At 40.7% G+C, this 18,728-nt stretch overlaps 1 protein-coding gene across 1 annotated transcript in view; it reads right to left on the bottom strand.

Moving 5' to 3' along the window:
• PTPRS (protein tyrosine phosphatase receptor type S) overlaps nt 1–18,728 on the bottom strand; it is a 531,027-nt gene that overhangs the window by 283,791 nt on the left and 228,508 nt on the right. Inside the window, exon 8 of the mRNA XM_089681016.1 lies at nt 17,283–17,393. Coding sequence (XP_089537142.1) covers nt 17,283–17,393 — 111 coding nt within the window. The remainder of the gene's footprint in view (nt 1–17,282; nt 17,394–18,728) is intronic.

Genomic DNA, 18,728 nt, shown 5'->3' with positions numbered 1-18,728 from the left:
GAATTTAGAGAACTTGTGGGTCCAGAGCTTACAGTGGTACAGAGTACCAGGCTTTGCCTTAGACCTGAAGGTCTAAAAGAAACATAAGGAACTCTTCTTAGCCTAAGGAGTAGGTGGTTTCTCGCATGTTGATTTTTATTTTGTTTTTTGGGGAAAAAGGTATGCTCTTCCCTCCTTGATGATGTTGTTCATGGATTTGCCAAAGGGGTACCCCTGTCAAATGGTGATGGGCTCTGGAGGATGCTTCTGTTCCCTGCATTTTGATTTAGCTATGACAGATACAATTTTCCACCTACAGTCAGACATTGTGGCTGATAATTCTTTCCTAGATAAAATCAAGAAAGGAGTTATCCCTTAAGGAGTTAAGGAAGATTCAGATAAGTGCTTGGACAGGAGATTTTGACCCCGAATATTGGTGTCAGGACCCCTAAGGCAGATACTGTAGGTCCCTTGGCACTGTTAGCGTTCATTTACACTAGGGGTTGTGGCTGTGCTTTTTCTCCCCTCCCCCCACCTTTTACCTGGAAAAGCAGGGACTGGAGGTGTACAGATGCCGTGGCAGGTAATATACACACTGTTTCATTTGGCGGACACTACTGCCTGCTGAAAGTGACTCATTCAAGTGAACAGAACCATGCAGTTGTGGTGTGGTAGTCCAGACATTTAGGGGGATAAAACAGGCAGTGAAAAGGCGATACAAAACCTCATCGCCACCTGTCAAATGTTCTCTGAAGAGCAATCTGATCAGGGATTGCGCTTCAGAGAGCACCGCCAGTGTAAACAAGGATTTAATGGATCACAGGAGCAATGAGGCTAAATCTGGGTATACAGAGGTAGGATCAAAGAAGCATGCCATTACTGATAGTCACCGTCCCACTGACAGGCATACCCCCTAGGGGTTTTTCAGGGAAGGGTTTCCACCAGATAAGAGCACCACAGCCCTGGACCTGTACAACACTCTATCGCTGACTCACACGCTTCATGAAAGTACCCAGACAATCGCCTTCTGCACAGTGCAGTGCCAAAAGACACATTACAGGCCAGTCCTGTTTCTTTCAGAGGGGTTTGGGATACAACTTCTGTGTCAACACAGGCAATTTAGGCAATTCAGAAAGTTGCAAAATGAGTCTCTTCTGACTTTGCAGCTACTGAAAAAACTTGCATGAAAAAGTAATAAAAGGAGGCGAGGAGACATCCACTCTCCTAGAAACTAGCAAAAACAAAACTGAGGTAAGCTGGAAGTGGAAGGTCCTTACAGCTTGCCAGTGTCCAATCTCCTGAAAGCAGTAGCATAACCGATTGTACCTGAATTAACAAACTAGATTTTCTTTCAGATGAAGATCACTTTTAAACATTTTTTGAGATCATTTTTTTTAGTGGCTACAATAGTAGAAATATCATTACACGTTAAAATATGTATATAATGGAAACGATATTATAATGTTTATGTCAGCAAATAAAGAGTACTGCTGAAAAATAGAAATTAAACATCCTGACAATATCAATTGTAAAACAAAATATTGATTTAAACAAAATTATCGCAAAACTACATGATAATATATAAATAAATAAAGCACTATATATATGGAAAAAATATCATATATACACAGTATATATACTGTATAAAATTTAAATCACTTTGGAAGTAAAATGATCTGTTGTCAGATGTGATGGTCACATGATATGCATTGATAAATTACAACACCCAAACTACTGTCTACCATTTGAAGTGAACTGACCCCATTTTTCTACGCCGTTTTTCCTGCAAAATAATAAGCAAAACATTATTTTCATAGGAACTACCAAGACTGATGGTTTGTTCTCTATCTGAGCCTCTATATCTGTCACGATGTATGGGAATTTTAAAACCATACAGCTTGCATCAACAGAGAAATTGTTGACTCCATGTGTGAGAACGTATAAGCTAAAAAGAGTTAGCAAAATGCACCATTAACCACTTGACCACTGGAAGATTTACCCCCCTTCATGACCAAGCCATTTTTTGCAATATGGCACTGTGTTCATTAAACTGGAAATTGCGCAGTCATGCAATGCTGTACATAAATAAAATTTGTGTCATTTTTCCCCCACAAATAGAGCATTCTTTTGGTGGCATTTGATCACCTCTGCGGTTTTCATTTTTTGTACTATAAAAAAAAAGACAGAAAATGTAACAATATTTTCTACTTTCTGCTAAACCCCCCCCCCCCAAAATTTAAAAAATCAAATTGCTGCATAAAACTAGGCCAACATCTAGGGTGATCAGGAAGTTAACTGTGTGCCTAGCTAAGTGTAATCGCTATTGTGTGTGCTGCTTTCACTAGGTAATGTGCTGGATTCTATTCCCTGATTTCCTGCCAGGGAAAGAAAATCCAGTACATTGCCACCAATAGGACACACCTCTGCCTTGTTTACATAGGCAAAGCTGTGTTCTGTCAGTCTTCTAGACAATAACAGAACTGTGACAAATCACAACAGAAGGGGCAAAGCCGGCAGAGCATGTGCATGCCCATGACCGGGAAGTGCAGAATCACGTTTATATATCTTAATTTGAACAGGGCGGCCGCCCTGTAGCAGAATATCTGCTATGGAGCTGTCAGCAAATGGTTAACAAACACATTACTAACAGATTACTTTAAACTATACAACAGCTAGGTGTTCATCTCTGATATTTTTTTATTCCTTCAAAAAGGCATTGGGTTATCACTTTATAACTAAAAAGCCAGTTATGTCTAGGTTAAATTGGTATTTTTTCAAACTAAATGTACTATTTTACTTTGCCTGATTGCATGGTTTTCATGGACATGCCGACAACCTGTACTAGAGTCAAGACATGCACTGAAAGGCTGCTCTTAACAGATATTTGGGACTAAGGACTAAGATTACTGGCACACTATTGTATAGTATGTTATTTAAACTTAAAGAAACCATTTAAAGCGGAGTTCCACTTGACCTATCAAAAAATAAATGTCAGCAGCTACAAAAACTGTAGCTGCTGACCTTTAAAAAACAGCCACTTACCTGTCCCCCAGTCCCGAGGTGTGTCCTCCGCAGCTCGTTTCACCAGCCGTGCATTTCAGGAGGCCAGCATCTTTAGTGTGGGCACCTGGCCCAAAATAAAGTCCTTTGAAAGGAACCTGCTGTAGTTTTACTTTCCCTTTATATGTCAGAGCAATCCTGGACTCATATTTTGATGATTTTTTTTCAGGTCACTGTTGGCCAATTTTTTAAAATAAAAGTCTGCAGTTTCTGCAGCATCTTCTGCTAGAACCATCCTGCAGCAGTTTTTCGGGAAGAAACCCTCTTAACTCCTCTTCAGACCTTGGCTCCTGGGGATAGGTTCTGGCTCTCCATAAAGCACATCTGTCTGAGGATGCCTTCCATGGACCCCACATTTGTGCCTCATTTCATTGGTCCCATCATTGTGTTGGCTCTAATTATTCCAGTCACTTATAAACTTAAGTTGAAACCTTCTGTCCACCTTCACAATACTTTTCATGTCCATCTAGTAAAACTTGTGATGCTCAATCAGTACTCCTGAACTATTACTCTTCCAGGCAGTGGAGTATTTTGGTTTTGTCTAAATTAGCTCCACCCCTTCCTGTTTAAGATCCACGGCTTCATCTGTAAACTCCACCTTTCCTCTTTAGGCTCAAACTCTTCCTATTAGAGCTCAACCTCTTATTTTATTCCATTATCTGTGTCATTTGGAGGAATAGTGCCCACCGTTGGTGTCAATGTAAGAATAGTGCTCCATCATTGGTGTCATTGGGAATAATAGTGGCCCATCACTGGTGTCAGTGGGAGGAATAGTGCCCCATCGCTGGTGTTAGTGGAAGGAATAGTGTCTCATCATTGGTGTCAGAGAAAGGAATAGTGCCCCATCATTGGTGTCAGTGGGAGGAATACTGTCCCATCATTGGTGTCAGTGGGAGGAATAGTGTCCCATAATTGGTGTCAGTGGGGGGAATAGTGCTCCATCATTGGTGTCAATTGGAGGAATAGTGCCCCATCATTGGTGTCAGTGGGAGGAACAGTGCCCCCTCATTGGTGTCAGTGACACCAATGAGGGGGCACTATTGCTCATACTGACAGCAATGATGCTTACATTACTGACCCCTGCTCCAGCCCGGGCTCCCTCCCTCTCCCATCCATAGCCAGCATACCTTGCTACAGCAGCACCATCTGCTCTGCCCAGATCCCAGCCACACAGACACTTACCTTACTGATCAGCTGTCTTCCTTCTCCAGCAGCTCTTCTTCTCTTCAACGGCCCCGGCTGGTCCCTCACTCCAATCAGCTTATTCGATCTTCAAGCTGCCGCTCGGCTCCTCCTCTCTAGGCTCCACCTCCTTGCTGGTGATTGGCCGCCTGCGTGCTTTCCCTGAGCTAGAGATCCGGCGGCAAATCATCGGAGCTTGGAGAGGGAGGGACAGGCTGCCATAGGCTGCCCAGTGATCCTGGGGGTGTGGCCATGAGAGGGGCGGCATGTCATCCTGCCCACATCGCGATCCAAGATCCAGGGAGAGGATGACACCGGGCTGGACAACCTCTCTACCCCATCTCCAGCAGCGCCTCGTGGACCGGATCGAAGTGGGACACAGAGTTGCATAGACAGGTAAGACACAGCAGCCCTTGCCCCTTTCCGATGGAACTGGGTTAATGTCCACAGCTGTTTATGCTGCAACTGAGTCTCTACAGGATCAGTCTACATTTTTGCACCTAAGTCCCATACTTTAGTACAACTTAATACATCTGTGCAACAGCTTTTCTAAATTCCTGGAAAACTGCCATAGGTCTTTTCAAATCCTCACCCCCACTGGTTACTAAGGAAAAGTACTTCTGGACACTTCCGTTGAGGTCCTGTCCGGGAAAGCTATCCATGCCCAGTGTGCTTGGGAGTTGCCTGCATGCCTACCTTTTCGGAGTATCTGTTCCCAGGCTTCTGTTTATGTGACTTGTTCCAGGACTGATTCCTATTAACGACCTTGTACAGCGCTTCCATGCTCCCTGCTGTCAGTTGTTGCCTTGCCTGCGGAGTACAGCTGAAGGCTGCAATCCGGGAGTCCGCAGGAAAGCACATCATCCCTTGCAGGGTGCTTTTGGTAAACACCGGGCAATTTCTTAGCCCATGTACCTCAACCCTTTTAGGGCCCAAATATACCTTGAAACACAGAGGGTCTACTACATCCATGAAGAAATCAGCCTCCATTTATAGGAAAACTGTAACTGGCTTTGAGTGTCTGAAAACAGGGTTATATTCAGAATCTGATTTAGCAAAACAAACTTTAATCTTGTACTGGCAAAATGTAGAGTGCAGAAATCTGGCAGTGAAGCCTCGAGGACCATAGCATTTACCCAGAGCTAGAATTGTAATGGCTATAACAAGTTTCTCTGTAATAAATATCAAAAGATCAGTGATTTCCTGGAAGTGTATTTTGTAGATAGGTTGTAATTTGCTGTTTAAAGTGTTACTAAACCCAGGAGCCTGCATTCACTATATCTGTCTCCAACAGCACACAGCACACCTCCTCCTAATACTCCACTCTCCCACTGACCCGAACACCTCCACTGGTAGACTTGAAAGCTCCTGCACATCCCGCTCCAATGCCACCTTTCTCACCCTTCTTCTCCTAACCGTGGGGGACATCTCCCCGAACCCTGGCCCTCCACCATCTCGCTCACCCACACAGCACCCTCCCGCTTCCACATCCTGCTGCAACCCCCTCAACCTAGTATCTGTCCTCCTGCTCCCTAAAACCACCTCCCCGTTTTCGTGTGCACTCCAGAATGCCCCATCGGTGTGCAACAAGCTCACCGCCATTCACAACCTCTTTGTTTCCCGCTCCCTCAACCTCCTAGCGATCACGTAAACCTGGATCCAGGCCACTGACTCTACCTCCCCTGCTGCACTCTCCTATGGAGGTCTCATCTGGACCCACTCACCCAGACCCAACGGTTGTAAAAGTGGTGGGGATAGTCTGCTCCTGTCACCGCAGAGCACCTTCTGAGTCCTCCCAAACCCCCCCTCTTTATCCATCTCCTCCTTCGAGGCCCACTGCATCCGATTATTTTCCCCAACCCCCCTGAAGATTGCCGTAATCTACCGGCCTCCTGGACCCGTATCCCGCTTTCTTGATGACTTTTCCGCCTGGCTACCCTTCTTTCACTCCTCCGAGTTACCCACCATCATCCTTGGGGATTTCAACATCCCTGTCAACATCAACAACCCGGCCATATCCCAGCTCCTCCACTTAACCTCCTTCTTTGCACTTGCACAGTGCATACAATCCACCACCCACTCCGACGGAAATATCCTGGACCTTGTCTTCTCCCACCTCTGCGCTCCCCACAACTTCACAAACACCTCCTTTCCTCTCTCTGACCACAACCTTATTACCTTCTCTGTCTCCTCGTCCTCTAACGCCTACCCCTCCAAATGTCATACTACTACCAGCCGAAACCTCTGCAACCTGAACCTTGACCCCCTCCTCTCTGCAGCTGATCAAATCCACGACAGCATCCTCCCCCTGTCCTGCCCCGACCTGGCTATGACTGTCTATAACAACTCACTGTCAACCGCCCTTGACTCGCCTTTAACCACACAAAACATCAGACCCCGACCGCTCCAGCCCTGGCAGACTGATCACACCAAAACTCTCAAACGACACAGTCATGCCCTGGAGCGACTATGACGCAAAACCAGATCCCAACAAGCCTTCACCCGCTATAAATCTGCCTTCCACACCTACACCTCCTCCCTCCGCGCTGCCAAACAAGCCTACTTCCTGACCCTCATCAAGACCCTCTCCTCCAATCCTCGCCGACTCTTCTCCACCTTTAACTCTCTGCTCTCTCCGCCCCCACCTCCACCCAGCACCTCACTCACCGCCCTTGAGATTGCCAATCACTTCAAAAACAAGATTGACACAATTCGCATGGACATCGCCGCTGCTAAAACTCCCTCCAAACCTGTCCCCTCTCACACAGCTACCCCCTCATCACCCCTCTCCCTCGGCCTCACTACTGCTCTGTCCTCCACCCCACCTAACATTCCTCACACTGTAGCCCCCTCAACACTCCACACCTTCGACCTTACTACCATCGAGGAGTTCACCAAGGTCTTCTCTGATGCCCGCCTCACCACCTGCCCCCTCGACCCTATCCCCTCACAACTGCTACGACCTCCCTCCCCCTCCATCCTATGCTCCCTCACCCACATCTTTATTCTCTCCCTCTCTTCCGGAGCATTCCCCTCCCCTCTGAAGTATGCGCTTCCCATACTCCCACACTTAAAAAGCCCTCCCTGGACCCCAATGACCCGAACAACCTCAGACCCATCTCCCTGCTTCCATTCACATCCAAACTCCTCGAGCGCTTAGTCTACAATCGCCTAAGCTCTCACCTCAACGACAACAACCTCCTCGATCCCCTACAGTCCGGCTTCCGTCCCCTACACTCCACCAAAACTGCCTTACTCAAACTCTCCAACGACCTCCTAACCGCCAAAGCTAATGGCCACTATTCAGTGCTCCTACTCCTCGACCTCTCCGCGGCCTTCGACACAGTCAACCACCCCCTCCTCCTCAAAAAACTACACTCCCTCGGGCCTCAGAGATTCCGCTCTCTCCTGGCTCTCGTCCTACCTATCACAACGCTCCTTCAGCGTTACCTATAACGGTACCACCTCCCCCTCACTCCCCCTCTCTGTTGGGGTCCCTCAAGGCTCTGTCCTCGGGCCCCTTCTCCTCCCTTGGCCAGCTCATACGCTCTCACGGCTTCAACTACCACCTCTATGCCGACGACACACAAATCTGTCTCTCAACCTCTTGCCTCACCCCCTCAGTCTCCACTCGAAGCACAAACCTACTAAACGACATATCAGAATGGATGTCGCTCCACTTCCTTAAACTAAACCTCTCCAAAACCGAGCTCCTAGTCTTCCTCCCAGCCCGCACACCACCCCCCACTGACTTCTCCATCACGTCCAACAATGCCACTATCAGACCCGCCCCGCAGGCCAGAGTACTTGGTGTCATTCTGGACCCCAACCTATCCTTCCAGCCCCAAGTCCAATCACTAACAAACTCATGCAGACTCCACCTCCGCACGTTCCTAACCCCAGAAACCACTAAACAGCTCATCCACTCCCTCATCATTTCACGACTGGACTATTGCAACTCCCTCCTCACTGGCCTGCCTCGCCATAGGCTATCCCTGCTTCAGTCGATCCTGAATACGGCAGCCAGACTCATTCACCTTACCAACCACTCCGTTTCCGCCACCCCCCTCTGCCAATCCCTCCACTGGCTTCCGATTGCACAATGGATCAAATTCAAAATCCTAACATTGACGTAAAAAGCTGTCCATCATACTGCCCCAAATTTCATCACCGACCTAATATCCAAGTACCACCCAACACGCACACTCCGCTCCTCACAAGACCTCCTTCTCTCTAGTTCCCTGGTCTCCTCCTCCCATGCACGCCTTCAGGATTTCTCCAGGGCGTCACCTATCCTCTGGAACTCCCTACCCCAATCCATCAGACTATCACCTACTCTCCTCTCCTTTAGGCGCACCCTAAAAATCCACCTCTTCAGGGAAGCCTACCCCACCCCCTGCTAATTGCCGACCTCCTCCACTCCTCCTACCACCCCATCACCCACAGCTATGTCCTCCTGTACCACTATCCCCTCCCTCCTAGATTGTAAGCTCGAAGGAGCAGGGCCCTCGAACCCCTCATGTATCACATTGTATTGTTATTGTACTGTTACATGTTCTGTCTCCCTTTGTAATGTACAGCGCTGAGGGAACTGTAGGCGCTTTATAAATACTGTATAATAATAATAATAAGTGCAATTATTTTAGTAAATATAAACTACGAAATACCTTTTCTCATCCGCAGTTAAAGCAGTCTTGCGACTTCTATCAGTGTTCAGCAAAGTACTGGTTAAAGCTTGTAGGAGGAGTTTTCTCTAGGAGGATGCAGAACCCCTGACCTCTGTCTGGGCAGTGCTGATTGGCCCTATGCTGATCACATGCACTCTCCCAAGAAGAAAAAAAATGCTATATCAATACACACAAAATTGAGCATGTGCAGTGTCTCCACATGGTATGTGTTATATGTGGAAATAAGTGGAAGAAGGGGAGCACTAGAAGAAGGGAGGATCAGAGAAGTCAGGATCAAAAAGCATTTTTACACAATGCAGAGGATTAACCCCTTAGGCTCCACAGTGAGTATAACAAGTATGCTTTACTGCATATACAGACTGATTTTACTGTTGTGGGTTTAGTAACACTTGAAGGATGTGGATGGGTAGTAAACAGCATTTGGTTTTGACACTGTATACTTAGGTATAGAGCAATTTAAATGTAATCTCTGTGGGTTTTTGGGTCAAAATATTGGGCTGTGAAAAAATATTTGCTCCTTTCCTGTTTTTTGTGCATATTTTTCAGACTTAAATGACTTAGATCATCAAACAAATTGTAATATTACTCAAAGATAACCCAAAATGCAGTTTTTAAATGATGAAAATAAGCTGTCCAAACCAGTCTGGCCCTATGAGAAAAAGTAATTGACTCCCCCCCTTCCTTGCTAAGTCATGAATGAACTGTGATTAACTAAATTAAAAGCTGAGTTAAATTTAACTTGCCACATCCAGGCCTGATTACTGACAGACCTGTTGAATCGAGAAATCACATAAGTACAAGCTGTCTGACAAAGTGAAGCACACTCAAAAATCTCTAAAAGCATTGACATGTATCAATCTGGAAAGGGTTACAAAGCCATTTCTAAGGCTTTGGGACTACAGCAAACCAAGGTGAAAGCCATTATCCACTAATGGAGAAAACAAGAGTGGTGAACCTTCCCAGGAGTGGATGACCTACCAAAATTACTCCAAGAGCACAATGACAACTCACCCAGGAGGTCATAAAAGAACCCAGAACAAGATCTAAAGAACTGCAGGCTTAACTGGTCTCAGTTAAGGTCAGTGCTCATAATTCAACAACAAAAAAGAGACTGGTGAAAAATGGCTGCTGACCAAAAAGAACACAAAGGCTCGTTTCATATTTGCCAAAAAACATATTCCCAAGACTGTTGGGCGAATATCCTGTGGATTGATGAGACAAAAGTTGAACTTTGTGGAAGGTGTTACATCTGGTATAAAACTAACACAGCACTTCATAAAAAGAACATCATACCAACAGTCAAATGTGGTGGTGGTAGTATGATAGTCTGGGGCTGCTTTGCAGCTTCAAGATCTGGACAACTTGCCATAATTGATGGAACCATGAATTCTGCACTCTACCAGAAAATCCTGAAGGAGAATATCCGGCCATCAATTTTTGATCTAAAGCTCAAGTGGGTTATGCAGCAGGATAATGATCTGAAACACAGCAGCAAGTCCACCTCTGAATGGCTCAAAGAAAAAAAAAGTAAGGTTTTGAGTGGCCTAGTAAATGTCCAAACTTAAATCTGATTGAGATGCTGTGGTTTGACCATAAACAGGCCATTCATGCTCGACAACAATCCAATGTGGCTGAATTAAAACAATTCTGCAAATAAGGGTGGGCCAAAATTCCGCTACAGCGATGTGAAAGATTCATTGCCAGTTATCGCAAATGCTTGATTGCAGTTGTTCCCATAAAGGATGGCACAAACAGTTATTAGGGTTTAGGGCTAAAGGTTTACTTTTTCACACAGAGCCAGGCAGGTTTGAACAGCTTTTTTCCCTTAGTAAATGAGATCATCGTTTAAAAACTACATACTGTCGTGAAAATGGAGATTGAAATTTGTCAATTTTTTAACCTAATCAGGATTAATATCTACAAAGTTGCCCTACGCAACAAGGAAACTGACAAACCAGAAAACTAGTATTTGAGTATTTGACTAAAGAAGCTTGAAGATAAGGCAGACTTGTGTGACCCCAGGGTTGTATTTATTTCTTGTATAGGTATGCTATTTATTTCAAGTTCTCTCACTTAATGTGGGCTCTGTGGGAAATAAACACATCACATAGGATGCTTTTTAGGGTTTCCCACTGCCTAGGAAAGGAGCACACACAATTGGCACGATCGTGTGCAAGCTGAAAAATAGCCAATTCATTCAAAACTGCTATTTCAGCTTCTGTTTTATGTTGGGTAGTTAAAGCTGAACGCTAGACAGAAGATACATAATGTATTTAGTGTAAGTACTTTACCTAAAAACATAGATTTTGAAATTGTTCTCCACTTTCAGCTTACGTACATATTACATAATCAAGTCTTACTAAAGTTTTCTAGAGGCAATTTTATATCTTAAATAAGTCTTACATGAGATTATGCCGCTTTTAAACAACTATTTTCCTAGTTTTAGGGCCCTTTTACACTGATCTTTTTTTAATGTGTTTTAGGGGTAAAAACTTTTTGAAAAAAAAGGCATGAAAAATGTATCCCTCTAAATCTAATGGAACTCTTCACCCCGGTGCACTATTGGTGCAGTGCATTTTTAGAAGCCCTGCATGCTGCATCTCCCATTGCATTCACAGGTTTCACAAGTGCATGATTGGAGTCAGAAGTCCAGAAAATATGGCAAAAACTGCATTTTTGCAATGGGGCAGTGTGAAAGCAGACTCCGAAGATCCAGACTGACATAACCTGCTGCTATTTAGCCTAATATCTGCAAAGACACTCTAACCCTTCATTGATCCAGCCATTTTTACTCCCCCTCTCACATACAATGCATGCATGTTTCTAGCCTCCACATGCATAACTTGAAATTTATTCACACGGATCCTCATTTGCTCAATTAACCAGTGCATCTAGGTCAGCTTGTAAATTAGGGTCAACTACTAAATAGCTTACTGTTTATCTGAAAACATGACATGATACTAATATTCTAAAGGCAACATGATTTATAATCATGGCCAACCAGTCAAGTCATCTACTAAATTAACTGCACAGCAATAAATGCCCCCCCCCCTCCCGAATATCAAACAAACAAAAAATAAAAAGGGAGTGGAGGGAGGTTCTTATGCTTAACACCCAGTGCTAATGCACATTTTCATTAGCCCTGATAAAGTAGGTTTCACTCCATTTATTTAATCTTTAATTTATTGTATACTATGTAGAACACAAAAGGCCACTTGAAAACATTCCAAGGACTATCAGAATATTCATTACTCTATGGTGAATGGGAACAGAGCTAGCTATTGTTAGACAGGAAGATCTCATCACTGTCTCATCATGTAGCAACATATAACAAGCCATCAAGTGACTCTGACCCAACAGAGGTTAGATTTGACCTTTAATGCCAAACTAAATTCATAAAACATACATGAAGTACACACATTCTCCTTTTCTAATTGCAAATACACCAGTCATCTAATTCTATTGATTTGGTTTTATGTGAAGGATAAAGCTGCTAAATACTGTTTGCATCTTTCAGAAAACACACATTTCTGTGGGAAACAACTTGCCAATGGTACTACAAATAGCTCTAAAAGTAATCTTCAGTAAACCAACTTAAATCTGCTTTTTCCTGTTTAGTATGTTAATAAAAATAAAAAAAAAAACCAACTTTCTTTGATTTTATTTTTTAAATAAAAATGTTACTGCTTTCCATAAATAAAAACTATTACCACAAGGAAAAGTTGGATTGGTTTTGTTTTACATGAACACTCATGAATTTTTTTTAAATTGACTGCTTATGCTGCCATCTTTGGGTTCTGCTGTCTTGGTATTTAAGACGGTGAGAGCAGGAAGCAGGGTAGATTTCTAGGAGTTTTGGCTACAAAAAAAGGGGCTACAAATTAGGTATAGATGGATCTGCAGCCTTCGCCTCATCCACACTAAAACAATATCTTTTTGGAAAGTAAGCAAAAATCTTAAAGACTCAAAATTCGGATAGAATCAAAAACCAAAGTTCACACTAAATATAAAAGTTAGCGTGTAAGCTTGAAATGTAACTTTTTGAAAATCTTCAACCTGTACTCTCTCGAATGGCACATAGGGGTATTTAATAAAGCAGTGAGAGAGTACAAAATCAGACTCACTTCTGCACAGAAACCAATCAGCTTCCAGGTTTTATTGCCAAAGCTTCATTGAACAAGTTGAGGTTAGAAGTGGATTGGTTTCCATGCAGCCTGATTCTGGACTCTCCAGCTTTAGTAAAAAAAACCCAGTCACTGCTAAAGCACTGGGCACGTGGTTTCTGACGTGGTGGAGTATCTTGGTTCAAGAAAGCTGTTGACTAACTATTTCTGTCTAAATGTCATATCCGTTTAGTGTTCATATATAGGATAAGCTTTGACTAGGTGTTATTGTAATTTATGCTTCTTGCACCAAACTCCGTTTTTGCAGTAGTTATTTAAAGTATATTTTACAGACAGTATTTGAAGCAGAAAACAATAATAAACCTTGTCAACTGGTTTTATTTCATTCCCATTTAAATATTAACTGACAGTACACGTTAGAAACGTTTTGGCTTAACAATGCTACTATGTATCGATCTGTAAGCAGGTTACAAATTCAGCTGTGACAGAACTTTTTCCCTCTTTTGATTTTGTATTGTACTTTGTTCCAATATGGATTTTGTATTGTACTTTGTTCTGATATGGATTTTGTGAACTGCATTCTTCATAATTAAGAGTATGCTCTGTGAGTACTCATTACAATTAAAATTATATCCTTCGGTCAAACCTCTAACGTTCAAGCTCCGATTTAGAGAACAAAAATGGTAAAAGTATAATCACTATAAAACATAATATAATGAAATGACCATCTGAAGCACTAACAGAATTTAGTAATTAAATTGCACTCCAACAGTCAGCAAGCGGTGGCTCCAGACAGGGTGGGAGAAGACAAATATTTTATCATTTTGGTGAGACAGGAGTTGTTCTGTCTTATTCCAAAATGTAAAGGAAGGGATTGTGAGGAGGGGTGCCAAAAATGTGCAGCCTCTACATCATAGTTGAAGCTTAGATTACACCTGTTCATGTTGCATACATTGCATAAAAAGGTTTGTAATCAATACATACTAGTACTTATATAGTCAACTAGACTAAAAACAGTGCATGTTAGCAGAAAAAAAAAAGGGAAAAAACTCAAAATTATACACCTAAGTTTGAAATTTACAAGGTGTAATCTAATCTAATTTTATCTAATGCAAACACACAGTAATGCACAAGTAGAACATACAACATTTACAAATACATGTTTATTGCTTTTGAACTTTGTTCCTGCGCAGTGCAAGTTCTAACTATGCCATGCTACTTAGAAATGCATGCTGATTAAAAAAAAATATGACATGCTATCGAATTGTCTATTTTGATATAACTATGTCCTTTTATAAAAGCCTTGAAAGAAAATAGTCAAATATTGAAGGGTTTGCTTTTTTCTGTTGGGCTCTAAGAAATCACAAATGATTCCTATAGAAAGTGGTAAGGTTTATATGGTCCAAACCCTTGGTGCAATAAATATTGTCAAGATTTACCTTTTCAATCATAACTGCAATTCCACTTACATTCTGATCTTCGTGTCAGAGCAAGGAGTACAAACTCTTCATATGATTGATTAGAAGGCTTGAATTACAGGATTTTTACAAGCAGCTGTGCAGCCTTGTTGGAAATATCTCACCCGACCTGGGACAGGTGAGTATAAGACTAACAGATGTGCAGGGGCAGGGGAGGCAGCAATACAAATGTAACTGCACACTACATGGCCAAAAGTTTATGGACACCTATCCATCTCGCCTTTATGAGCTTTTTGAACATCTTATGGGTACCACCTCTAGAGCTGTAATAGACTCCATTCTTCTGTGAAGGCTTTACTCAAGAGTTTGGAGTGTGTCTGCGAGAATTTATACCCATTTCGACAAAAGAACATTTGTGATATCAGATACTGATGCTGGATAAGAAGATCTGGTCCATCCCAAAGGCATTCCCTAACATCTTGTCACAAGACTGGAAACACACAATTGCCTAAAAAGTATTTGTACTGTATGCTGCAGCATTACCGGTACTCTTTAATGGAAACACCTGAACTCAGTCATTTGGAGTGGTGTCCAAATGGTGGCATCCACTTACCTTTGGCCACATACTGCAAGTTTCTCTCTACTGCCAAGTGCACCCTTTAACAAGACAAGTTGTCAGTAACATAAACCTGAGTGTGATGAATAGAAAAAAAATTCTGCTTGAAAGAAACTGTTTTTAGACTTTGTTGTTGTTTAGGGGAGGGTATGCTAAAACACAAAGCATTACATATGTTTACATGTGTCCAAAAGCACACAAATAGTCTTATATAGATTTGCATGAACACCATGAGTGAAATTAGCAAATATTTGTCTACTTACTCCAATATTTTAATGGTGCACAGACAGAACTACAAAAGCATCACAGACTATGCATCACCAAAAGTATTAGTCTGGGCAGATCTCCCAGCACAGAAACACCTGAGTGCTTTCTTAAGTAATAATATGGTAGTAAGTTGGTGTAATAGCTTTCATTACTATTTTAAATAAACCATCATGTTTCTTGAACAAATTATGTTCCCTAATTTTAATACTGCTGAAATGTGGTATTTGCTATGTAACATGACATATAGTTTAGTTTTTTTAGTAAGCACAGGGCAGGAACAAAGTTTTAGTTTTTTTGTTTTTTTTTTTGTTTTTTTAACATGCAACTACTACAACACCACAAAACTTTAAGATTTGAACTACAGAACAACAAAGTAATAACAAAAACAAATAAAGGTTACATTAAAGTAATAAAAAAAAAATACTTCATGCAAATAAAGTTACATTCTCCTATCATGCATCAGACTTACTGCCCGAGCACCCAATAACTATGACGACGAAAAGTGCAAAAACCCAGCAACATTACCAAAGGATGCATAGAGGTGTCTCACAATGCAATATCATCTCAATCCCCAAAGCCCATGGACAGTTGCACTGTCCTTCATTGAAAGAATTAGTTATTTATTTTTTTATCTTTGTATGTAAAAATGTGGGTAAAGAACGTAAAAAAGAAACAAAATAAAACAAAACAAAACAAAACAAAAAAAAACACACCAACCTTCTCGTAGCTCTGAGGGATGTTAAGGGGTTTGATGCAGAACACAATGACATGAGGAGAAGAGAAAAAATAGGGGAGACACAGAGAGAGTAAAAAAAGACCTTCTCCAGGCTTTCAGCTGCAAAGTGACTAATCCATCTATATATATATAGATATATATATATATGTAAATTAAAACTAGCAACAAATATATTTACTTATCTTCTGCATTTTTACCTGCATTTTTACTCCATCTTTCTAGCATATGTTATACTGGACACATAAATAAATATAATGATTGTTTTTATACGATCAGTATGTAATACTTGTTAATGAGCAACAGGCCCAATTTGTCATGATCATTATAAACTCCAATGTTGTTTTTAATCACAATAACAGAGAAAGTATAAAATGATCTCAACAATATTAGGTCATAATATATTTGTGTATGCAGCATAAATATACTTCTCAATTGCAGATGCCCTAAAGTAAAATAAGATCAAGTATTTAGGCATATTTAAGATGTTATTGTCTAGTATTATTTATAACCACCAATAACTATTCATGATACATATGCAGGTTATTAGATAATTTATATCCTATATTTATATTATTTATACATTCCCAACATACTTATTGCAGCTGTGTGGCATTCTCCTAATATTTAAAAGATATTATTCAGACACTTAAATCTCAATACACAAAACAACTTGGTTATGTGTCTGCCATTATTTGTTTTGTGCTATGCATTTACTATGTTTGTAACCTGCCAGAAGCACAGCAGAAGTACATAAGTGGTAGAATTCTTTTTGTTGGGTTTACACTGACCAAAAAAAAAACACATTTTGTTGAATAAAATTTGAAGTGTTCAACGTGTATATTTTTATTCTTTAAAAATCCTTGACACTAACAGCTTTTGTCATTTCAAAGTATCAATTAAAGCACGTAGTAAGCATATATATGTGTTGATGTATATACACGCCATGTATTGCCATTATTAATAGACAGAACCTAGCACAGTACATAGTATCTTAAAGTACACTTTTATATGTCTGCAATGTGCTTAAGGACTATACCTAACCTGTTCATAACTAATATTTCCTAGTAAAGTATACAATTAATATATGACAGACCACTTTCAGAAATCTTATATCATTACAGATTTAAAGCCAGAACTGGAGATATGAGGACAAGCAGGTATGGCCTGCAGAATGTTCACATTACCAGTGTGCAGAGCTCAGCTGCTCCCTACCTCTCACATAAAGATTAGCAGGTGAAGAGTAGCGAACACCAGCACTGTTGGTTGCAACACATTCGTACTTCCCCTGATCTGTCTCTTCACTGTTTTCAATTTGTAAGGCACCTAAAGAGAAAACAAAAACAAACAAAAAAAGAAAAAACAAAAAAGCAGCACAAGTTAATATAAGCACTAAAATGATTTTTCTAGCGTATTAAGACCTAATGATATCACACAAGGAGTCCTGTGTTATGCCTACTATTAAATAAAATATAGTATTTAGCAACCACCATCTGACAATCCTAACCAGAATGCAACAGTTTAAACATATCTATCTATACATACATAGTACTTATAGTTCAAATTAACAACATAGCATATGCTTTGTGGCTTTGCTTAAAAGGAAGACAGTAAGGATTTAAATTATGGTAAAAAAAAGTCCACTGAACTTTACTAAGTTTTTGTAATTACAGTTTAGGCACCATAGCATCTTGCAGAAATGTAACACAATATGTACTACACATACACCTGTTAGACAGAATTAAATACATTTAAAAATTGAGCTAGACAAAGTAATTAGAATATGAGAAATTATTTTAACAAATTTTTGATCTGAGATTTTTTTACTAAGTATGTTGTGGGAAGGAGAACTAGATAAGGTATGAAGGACTGGAAAATATTTAAAATGCCACTAAATCTAAAACTTTGCCTATTTAAATGATAAAGTCAGATGTGTATTTGCATTATCGTGTACAATAAACTGTGATCTGTTTTTCACAGAAGTCATAATAATTAAAGACTGTCCTTTATAATAAGCATTTATCACTTTTTTTTTTTTACCTGGACAAAGTTTTACAAACAAAACATTTCAATTAATTTACTACTGAATTTCTTGATATAGTGAGGAATTCTTGGTGCCTTAAAGATTATCACAGCAAACAGTTCAGGCAGTTTTGTTGGAAAAGACTGTCTATTATAACTTAGACGAAGAACAGATTATAATTTAGCAGCTGCTAAGGTACATATACACACACACACATATATATATATATATATATATATATATATAAAAATACACACACACACTGTATATACACATACATACACAGTTAAGTTTGCTAAGTGTCTCCGATTTTGCTAAGTTAATGCAACACACTTTTTTTTTAGGCAAGAATTATTATAAAAATAACCTAATATTTTAGATTTAGTGGCTCTTAAAAAATAGTTTTATATAATTAGGTCCATTTATTTGTTAAAGAAATGTATTAGATCAGTAATACTTACCAAGCTCTGGATAAAACGTACAATGTCTGTGCACTGTAATTAAGTGGTCTATAATACTGCTAACTGCTAAACCAGAAGTACATGACAATGTACTTAAAGAAAATATAACCTATACTCAAGAAAAAAAAAAAAAGGCCCAAATAAATATAAAGCTAAATAGACAAGGCGAAAAAGGAT

Source organism: Staurois parvus, unplaced genomic scaffold (assembly GCF_062004578.1).
Source record: "Staurois parvus isolate SC_StPar_1 unplaced genomic scaffold, SC_StPar_1.0 ptg000256l, whole genome shotgun sequence".
In the NCBI taxonomy this organism is placed as follows: Eukaryota; Metazoa; Chordata; class Amphibia; order Anura; family Ranidae; genus Staurois; species Staurois parvus.
Note: the sequence above shows the minus strand (reverse complement) of the source record. Positions and strands in the feature narration are given on the sequence as shown.